Source organism: Eriocheir sinensis, unplaced genomic scaffold, assembly GCF_024679095.1.
Source record: "Eriocheir sinensis breed Jianghai 21 unplaced genomic scaffold, ASM2467909v1 Scaffold433, whole genome shotgun sequence".
In the NCBI taxonomy this organism is placed as follows: domain Eukaryota; kingdom Metazoa; phylum Arthropoda; class Malacostraca; order Decapoda; family Varunidae; genus Eriocheir; species Eriocheir sinensis.
Window position 1 is genome coordinate 137,501 of NW_026111758.1, and position 10,000 is coordinate 147,500.

A 10,000-nucleotide genomic window follows, 5' to 3' on the forward strand; every position below is an offset into this window, starting at 1 on the left:
TGGGTCAGAGGTGGCATGCTACCGGGAAGGAGACATCTCACACTTGGGAGAGGAACTGAATAATCTAGTTCGCATTTGGAGACCGGGGGACTCCTTGAAGCACAGCTGTAGATGCTAAAATAAGGACATTGGTGAAATACTTTTAGGGAAGGAATAAAAAAAGGAATATTTGGGTTCCAGTTGGAAATTGAAAAGTTTAATGATGAAATATGAGCAAAAAAGTACTATAGAAAATTATAACAAAATTCACACGGAGGAAGGAGCTAGAAATATGAAAAAGAATAAAACTCGACAGATGAGACATAAAGAAGGAAATATACCAACAGAGATGACATGGAATGTAAGAAACTGGGGAAGCAACTGACATACTCTCTTAAACAAGACCAAGCCCTGCAGAAGTACATGGGAGGGACAGGGAGGAGAAAAAACCAGAATTGTAGCTGTAGAGTAGGAGAGAAAGAGAATGTGGCACATCTATAATTGTGTAATGTAACAAATCTGAGTCAGGGGGAAGGGTAATAGCTTCCGTAGTGACAGCCATAGGCAAAGAGGAGTGGAGCAAGGAGTTAGTAGGAATTTGTACAGTGTAAGGCCAATATGGGAGCAGGGAATAAAAGGATAAAATTGTTAAACTAAAATATAATTGTTTTTAACACAAGAAGTTGTGAGGAAGATGGGTCAATTTGTTCAGTGCAAGGGCTATATAGAGGCTGTGAAGAAACAGACAAAAATTGTTAACTTTAAAACAGGGTTGGCGGTTTAAACCAAACGTTTTAAACCAAATGGTTTAAACCATGGTTTAAGCCAATAAAAAAAACAGTGGTTTAAACCAACTAATAAAACCATTTTTTTTCTTTTGTGTGTATCTTTGTTAGTTTCATCAGTATTGTGGTTTTAACTATATGTAAGATTTTAATTATGTACAGCAGGGTTGGCGGTTTAAACCAGGGGTGTCAAACTCAAAACCCTTCGAGGGCCAATTCATACTCTGAAGTGCCGTCATGGGGGACAACAAGGGTAGAAAATACATTGACAAGATTGAAGTTACCGTGATACCGCGGGCCATTTATGACTATCCCGCGGGCCATGAGTTTGACACCCCTGGTTTAAACCAAAAACCCATCAATAAAACCAGTGTTTTTTTAATCTTTTTTTAGTTTCATCAGGTATTGTGGCTTTAATTATATGTGGTTTTAATTTTTTTTTTAATGCACAGTCATTTTACTAACACCAGGGGCCGGATTCATCAAACCATTTACCAGACCTCTGTTTGGTAAGTTTCGCGGTATCTCCGCCCACCCGGTAAATCGGTATTCATCAACCACTTACCGCACCTCTGGTAAGGCCAAAAGTTACCACGGCTCCGAGCACCCGTAACTGAGTTACCGGAGGCGTGGTAAGTGGGTAAATACTGCCGCCTCAGGTTTATTTTCCCGTGTGACTGCTTGTATCGGCGGTTCCTGAACATGACAATGCAATTGCGATAATCTCGGTAGTTGCAGGAGTATGAAAACGTATAATAGTGACGGAAATAAGTGGAGAGAGACGTGGAAAAGACGAAGTGAGTGACACGTAGCCGCATCGGCGATGAGTTATCCTCAGTTTTCACTCTCTACTTATCGTGTTCCATGGTTTTATACGCAAATATTCGACTGACATGCTTAGTAGTGAATGGAAGTGACAAACATGAGTGAGTACAGCCGTGTAAATACCGCTGAGTAAATCAAAATGAACTGCACATTAGCGGGTCAGCTGGCAGCTTTGCACGAATCAAAAGTGGTGGTTTTTTACTTAAATTTCCATGATTTTGATCTGCAACGTTAAAGACTCAAAGCAAATAGTTAGCATATGAAAAGAAATGCAGTTCATAAGACTTGTGGGAAGAGTGCACTTGGAACTCTGTTGATGAAGAGTAATCAGTCAAATCATGGGACTATTCTTATTACCTGTTGTTGTTTAGCAGTATGTCTCATAGTCATATTCATTGATTATTGTAATTGTGTTTTGAAATATTTAGATGTCTAGCTGGACATAATTAGTGTCAGAGGAGATACCATGATCATGAAGGCAGTTTTTCCAGCTATAATTATAATCAGCCCCTCAAGCCTCACATTATTCTCGGCCACCCTTGGACTTTGGTTGTTCAGATGTTAGTCGACATAGCTCTACATACTGAGTTCTTCCTTGCGTGTAAACAAATATTAACAAATGTGTGGAAATCATTCACTTCATTTACACATCCAATATTTCCAATAGATTAATAAAATAATGGTCAAAGCACATGAGTGATGTATTATTTATTGAAATTTTTTTTAGGGGGGGGAGTGTTCTGTGTCCCTCTAACAAATGTTATTGATATGCTGGTAAAATGATATTTAACAAAGTAATAATGGAGGGAGAATTTGGAATGCAGGGGACCAGGGGTAAAGTAATGCTGGTGATAATTATATTTTCAGCTGTTAGTTTTATCGGATAATATTAGGTTAGTTTGGGTTTTCAGGACTCCTAACCCAAGCAAAATATAATGCACTGTGGTGTTTATCACCTATGGACTATGTTGATTTTGCCAAGTTGGAAACAATTTTGTAAAACATTTTACCAGAATGTCAGTAGGAATTAGGGAGCAAGAGACCTGTTGCTTGACAAGCTACCGTGACATTTCATCCGAAAAAATGGAGACACTGTTTTAGATCTGGATGGAACGTTTGATAATAAATAGTTATTTACTTTGGTTCTATATAATTATATTAGCTGATCACTGGACTTTTTTAAGTAACTGGAACAAAAAGAATCCAATTCTAGCATATGAGATTATTACCCTATATAAATTATTTTTTTGAAGGTGAAATGGCGCTGCTCTGGGCACTGGAACATGACAGGCTAAGACGTGAAAGAGTTTTCAGAGACCGTCTCAATCCTTTAGAGGTCAGCGATGATCTCCTCCTACACTATTATCGGCTGCCCCGCCATGAAATCCTTCAGCTGTGTGAGGAGATTGGACCACATATCCACAGGCCCACAAGTAGGACAAGAGCAATTCCAATCCACACACACATCTTGGTTGCCCTGCGTTTTTATGCCAGTGGGACATTTCAGAATGTGGTGGGTGATGTAGCTGGTATCAGTCAGTCATCAATATCAAGAATATTGAATGATGTTACTGAGGCTTTGTTGAACAAAGCAAAACGAGAAATAAATATGCCCCAAAATCTGCAGGAGCTCATGCTTATCAAGCAAGATTTTTATGGCCTCAGTGGATTCCCTTCTGTCATAGGGGCAATAGACTGCACTCGTATACCCATCAAAGCACCTGCAAATGCAGTTGTTTATCTGAACAGAAAGAGGAAGTACAGCCTTAATGTACAAGTTGTGGCAGACTCAAAGATGAGGATCATCAGCTTCTGTGCAAGCTTTCCCGGGAGTGTTCATGACTCCTACATATGGCGTCAAAGTGTTCTGCGCCAGCAGTTTGTGGAGGGCCAGTACGGAGACTCACTACTTCTTGGTAACCTTTGCTGTATTTTGTAAAATTTAGCAGCTGTAAGAAAAACAGCATAAGTTAATGTGCCTCCATGGTGCTGTGGTTTGTATACATTTTCACAACTGTGTGCCTGAGTTCAAATCCTTCTTTTCTGGATGATTGGTAAATTGTTACCTGGGGAAGGTGAACCGGTAACCTGGATGCTGCACTGGGCCTGTGTCCCAAGTTAATGGATTGTTACCCACCACAGGCTGAAGGGCCAATGGTATGGAGATGAGTATCGTGACCATTCAAAGCTAATAGCATATGCTCCCAACTTAACCTGTATGTTAATGTTTGGCTTTGTTATCTTCTTGACTTGTCAGATGCATTATCCTGGTTATCCTTTCGAGGGATTAATATGGATGAGTATTTACAAAAAGGTTATGGAAATGCTGTCAATTCACAGTCACAGCATGTATTCTGACCCGTTTAGAACAATTTTGCTATTTACCAACTGCTTTCCAACTTCCACACTCATGCTTGTCCAGAATCTAATAACTTTCCCCAATGTTAAGCCCTTTTAAACTTTGTTTTTTGTAATGCTTACAAAATTCATTTATATACATAAGTGCCTCTGAAGTGTATTTACTAGCAAATATAATTTTTATGCGGTAAATAGGACAACCTGTTTCATTAGGGAAAAATAAAGAACAAACAACAAGGAATGGACTGGGTGTCATAAGAATAAAAGACAGGGTAGTATATGTTCTATTTTTATAAAATGGCCACTCATATTTTTTAGAGCAATGGAAATGTAGTTAAGGAATGGAAAGAGACAAAGAGTAAGGAACATTATGAAATGTATACTGCATAATAGGGCAGACAAGGCCCCTGTATATAGATATCATTTGGGAGGATAAAAGAACTGGCAGAGATGATACAGAAAGCCCAACCTCAAGGAAGCTGATTAAGTAAGAGAGGAGATGTGAAGTTTCCAGTTGAGATTTTGAGTTAAGGATAGACCGAGGATGTTTATTGTAGGTGACAGCTGAGTGTTATTGAAAAATGGGGGATAAGTGTTTGGAAGATTGTGTCAAGTTGACAGGTTAAAAAATTGAGTTTTAGAGGCGTTGAAGGACTTGGCTTAATTGGAAGTGATAGTAAGGTATGAAGTTGAGCATTCTGCAGCCTCCATCCTGGAATCGTGTAGTTTCTGTTGGGAAGGTCTTTTGTAGTCTGAAGGATTGGAATGGTCACCCGTCTTAGGCACAGGCTGCATGTTGGCATACTTCCAGTAGAAAGTAAAACTTAGATGTTAAAAGACAGTGGTGCTGGACGGAGTGGTTGGCCATGTTGGTGGTGCTGGGTGTGGAGGTCTGCTGGATGGTCCTAAGGGAGGGGCTGAGGAGGCATCTGTGGAGGGATCCTTTAAGGTGCAGTGGCTGTTCATCCTCGCTTTTGGGCTGGACGATAAATGGGTACCTGAGGAAGATTGGGGAAGGTAAACTGATGTAAACTGGATGTCACCCTAGCACAGTGCCTTGGAAGTAATGGGATCTTTTTCACCGCAGGCTCAATGTGCTGTAAATGAACTTTGAGGCCACACGCAGCTACAGCGTGTGGTCCCATTGTAGATAATAGTGTCTTCATACTACCCTCTTGAAAGAGCTTAAGTAGTAGACAGGAAGATATACAAACAGGAAAAGGCTGTTCCAGAATTCACCAGCTTAAGGGATGAAAGCATTAAGGAGCTGGTTAACTTTCCCTTAACAAAAACAACCACTGCAAAGATGATGTTAGATGAAAAATTAGTTTATATTCTGATCCTTGCAGGTGATTCTGGTTATCCTCTAGAGCCCTTCCTAATGACACCAGTGAGCCAACCAACAACTGATGCTCATCGTGCCTATAACCGCAGCCACTCTAGGACACGTGTTGTGGTGGAACAGACTTTTGGGGTATTAAAATCTCGGTTCCGTTGCTTGCATGGGTCAGGTGGCAGCCTTCAGTATGACCCAGTCAAGTGTGCCAAAATTGCAATTGCATGTATGCTATTGCATAATATTTGTATCAGTAGAAGAATTCAATTAAATGAGCCTTTAGTACAAGAGATTGAAAACATGGAAAATGATGCCTACAGAGGAAATGAAGTCACAGGGCAGGCTCGACGAAGGGGTCTGATTGACAATGTCTTTTCATAGACAGTGTTGTTGGTTGGAATGTGCATGTATGCTATTGCATAATATTTGTGTCAGTAGAAGAATTCAATTAAATGAACCTTTACTAGAGATTGAAAACATGGAAAATGATGCCTACAGGGGAAATGAAGACACAGGGCAGGCTCGACGAAGGGGTTTGATTGATATCTCTTTTCATAGACAGTGTTGTTGGTTGGTTCCTGTGTCTTCATTTCCCCTGTAGGCATCATTTTCCATGTTTTCAATCTCTTTTACTAAAGGCTCATTTAATTGAATTCTTCTACTGACACAAATGTTATGCAATAGCATACATGCATACTTTGTCTTTGCATAACTTGTTTGGTGATGGTATGTAAGGTACTAATATGCAGGTATCATGTATACTGAGGTGTATGTAATATATGGTGCAACTGCTGCTCTGTTTAGTGTCACAATGCTTGGACAAGGTCAGGTTGTTTAGGGTGGAGACAGCGTGATGTATGTTGCTGATGACAACACCACCGCCCTGACAGCCACCAGTGACAGCGTGATGTATGTTGCTGATGACAACACCACCGCCCTGACAGCCACCAGTGACAGCGTGATGTATGTTGCTGATGACAACACCACCGCCCTGACAGCCACCAGTGACAGCGTGATGTATGTTGCTGATGACAACACCACCGCCCTGACAGCCACCAGTGACAGCGTGATGTATGTTGCTGATGACAACAACCGCCCTGACAGCCACCAGTGAGAGAGAAGAACAAACCGGGAGACTGAGGTGGCAGGGTTTCTGTTTTGGGTGCTCAGGATTTGTGGTGACTCCTCACTCATGTCACTGAAACTGTATATACATGTAAGTTTGTATATTATAATTCTAACCTACATGTACCTAAAAGACAGTTAAAAATATATTATACAAACTTGCATGTATATACATCTCAGTGAAAAGTGTGAGTCGCCACAAAGCCCAAGCACTTAAAACAGAAGCCCTGCCATCTCAAGACACCCGGTTTGTTCTTCTCTCTCGCTGGCGGCTCTCAGGGCGGTGGTGTCGTCATCAGCAACATTTCTCATGCTGTCTCCACCCTGAACAACCTCCTGGCTTGTTTTGCTCTGAAGGTGGTGGCGTTGCTGTCAGCAATGTTCCTCATGCTGTCTCCTCACCCAAAACAACCTGACCTCAACTAAACATTCTGACACTATATAGAACAGCAATTGCACCATACATTCTGCACACACACACACACACACACACACACACACACACACACACACACACACACACACACACACACACACAGATATAGATATAGATAGATAGATAGATAGATAGATAGATAGATAGATTATAGATGATACCTGTACATTAGGGCAACACCTAGACTTAATTTACACCTCGCCTGAGTCTTCTGTCTCTTGTACCCACGGCTTGGCACCTTTGGCGTTTCTATGTATTTTTTTGTAATGTTTTTCATTTTAACATTTCTTCTAAGTCACGTTAAATTATACAAACTACAAATTCATACCACTGCGATTTTCGGATGATTGGACTTTTACTGTATTGGTGTCTTTTTGCATACGTATGTGTGCAAAATAATTGCTGCATTAACAAAAGGAAAGACTTTTTTATTCAAAAGGAATATTAATACTTGAGAAATGGAAGGGCAGACACTTTGACTGATTGATTTAGATTGTTTTTATACCTATAGTCCATTCACTTCAGCTGTGAATCCACAATGGCTGGAAATATTGATAAAAAATTAAAGTATATATTATCATTAAATGTTGTTCTCTGACTTCTACTCACCGTAATTATTAACAATTGAGGACGGAAAATTGTGTTAATAGTTGTGGAATCACTGCTTATTCCAATGTTATCAACAAAATAAACTTATCTATATCAGATGAGCTAAGTAAAGGAATACTAATATTTCTTGATTATAGAATAGTGTTTTGGAGTCAAAATTGTCAGATACCCTCCCTGCCAACAGCCAGTCAGCAGTGTCTTAATATACTAAGGTAAGATCTAGGGATCCACCTTAACAGAATGGATTATGGTATAATTCATGTTATGCTACAAAGGCAAAATAAAAAAAAGGTTAACTATGTTTTGTTTCTAACTAAAGAAACCCATTTAATAAAAACCTACCTAATTGGACCTGTCACCTTATTTTGACAAGGTAACTGCAATTTTTTCCAAGGCTGCAGCTACCTTGTCCATAGTACCACTCAGCCTCCTCACTTCAAGAAGGATATCTTCTTGAATTTCCACCATTTTTGGCCCAACTGGTGGATCAACCCTCTTGTGTCTTCTGGTGGAAGCGTGAGGTGCCGCTCCTACATCAGGGGGAGATTGAGTTTCTGGGGCACGGTGGACAGGTGCCAATTCAGGGGCTAGCTGGTGAGTAGGAGTAGGGCGGGGATGGTGAGGAGGGGGCTGTGATGGTCATAGAATCCTCCGAAAGGAAGATTCTACACACTTCTGTGTCTGCAGCAGCTGTACGTAAAAAATCATTATGATAAGAGTAATTCAACATGGTATGATATCTTATTTTGTGCTTTGATTATGAGTAGCGAGGAATTTTAGGAAAACCTAAACAAATATGTCTGCTCAACTTAAGATATATATGTTCAGACCACACAGACTATGCAGAATGGTGGTCTCTCCTTAAACCCAATTGAAACTATGTAAAAGCTTTGCAATTTCTGCCTTAGCAAACATGAAGGTGAAAAGGTCAAGTTGATTTTTAAATCAGTTGTGTTGCACTGAACCACTGAAGGTGGAAGTTTATTTCATAATTAAGTTTCTCTGGAAATCAAGAGTTAGTGGGCAAAGCAATAAAATAACATAACATATACCAAATAAAACAAATGAATGTGTAAAAAAATCAAGATAAACAACAAAAGTTATGGGAAATTGAACCCATGCCTTTAGAGCAACTGATGAGTGGGGTCACTTTTCCTTAATACGGAGTCCACAGTGTGGGGCTGGGGTGTTACGGCAAGTGCCGCAGAAGTGGCCCCTGGCATAGTGACTTTTTAGCTCATCACTGGCTCAGTTGGGTTGCTGCCCTGCTGACTACTATTATGAAGGCCTGAGTTCAATTCCCAGCACTTAATGACAAACATTTCAAGATTTTTCACTACATTATTGAATTTTTTTATGGTGAAATATATCAAGTTAGTGGCACTTGTCATAAAGACTAATGTTACGTAGGTTACCAAATACAAAGATTACCATGAAGTACATTTCATAACATAATTTACCTGCAGACACAGAAGGTGTTGGACGAGGATCTGATTCTAAACCAGATCCCACACCCGCTACAACTGCAGGGTCCAGCACCTGCGCCATGGCCTCCTCAGCATCGGTGAGGGTGTCTGTTTGGACAGAGCCGCCACCTGTACAATTTTGTAAAAAATTAGTACATGGCAATGCAGTTATGCTTAAACTTATTCTGAATCATTACCTGAATAACTACCCCAACACTGTTATACCTGTCTTTGCCAAAATAGACAGCTATTTCCACCAAAGTGCCGCAAAAGTGGCCCCTGGCATAGTGACGGCACTAACTTATCACTGCTAAAATATTAACTTATTACCTCTTTATGCATTATTCTAATATTTGAAAAACAATAATTAGTGATATAAACAGTTATCTGTGTTTGTTAACATATAAACCCTATAAGTTAGATGTTTTTAATAGAGGGATGAGGGACTGCAAAGACAGCGATGAAAACCATCATGACCCATGATAGAATTAATGTCTAGAGAAGATAGTCTTTGCCTTACCACTTCAAAGGAAATAGTTATGTTAGTGCCAGAAGAGTCAGACAGTTGATAGGAGAAAGGGGTATTTAATTCATGAGTAATATAAACAAGAAAACTTTCTAGTGAATGTCTGCCATTACTCACATTCAGCGGTTGCATAACCTTTAGCTAGTCTAAGAGGACCCACAGAATGAGTGCTAAGTTTTTTATTCTAATATAATGATTAAAGGATTTTGGGGAACTTTTCATCTTATTGATGAGGGATCTATCAAGGGCCAACTGAAAATACAAAAAGTAGTTTCAGTACCTGTCCTTAAGGTACTTGAAATGTTCCAAGGCAAGGACGACTTGTTGAGAGCTTCAGTCTAGATAATGTGGCATAACACAGCTGTTGCAGATTTCATAATCAATCACTATCATGCCATAAGAAGCTAATTATGTTGAATTTACCACTATACCATTCATATTTAGCCAATTAGAGCTAACTTCCCTACTGACTGGTCTGGAAATATTACTGGAAGATTAGCAGACAGTGACCAAATTTGGGAAAATTGCCCAATATATCTAGGTACATCTCCTACT

At 39.9% G+C, this 10,000-nt stretch overlaps 1 protein-coding gene across 1 annotated transcript in view; it reads right to left on the reverse strand.

Moving 5' to 3' along the window:
- Positions 1 to 8,577: 8,577 nt before the first annotated feature.
- Positions 8,578 to 10,000, reverse strand: part of LOC126992282 (myb-related transcription factor, partner of profilin-like) — a 2,268-nt gene continuing 845 nt past the window's right edge. Inside the window, exons 2-3 of the mRNA XM_050850937.1 lie at positions 8,914 to 9,048; positions 8,578 to 8,669 (exon numbers count right to left, since the gene is read on the reverse strand). Coding sequence (XP_050706894.1) covers positions 8,578 to 8,669; positions 8,914 to 9,048 — 227 coding nt within the window. The remainder of the gene's footprint in view (positions 8,670 to 8,913; positions 9,049 to 10,000) is intronic.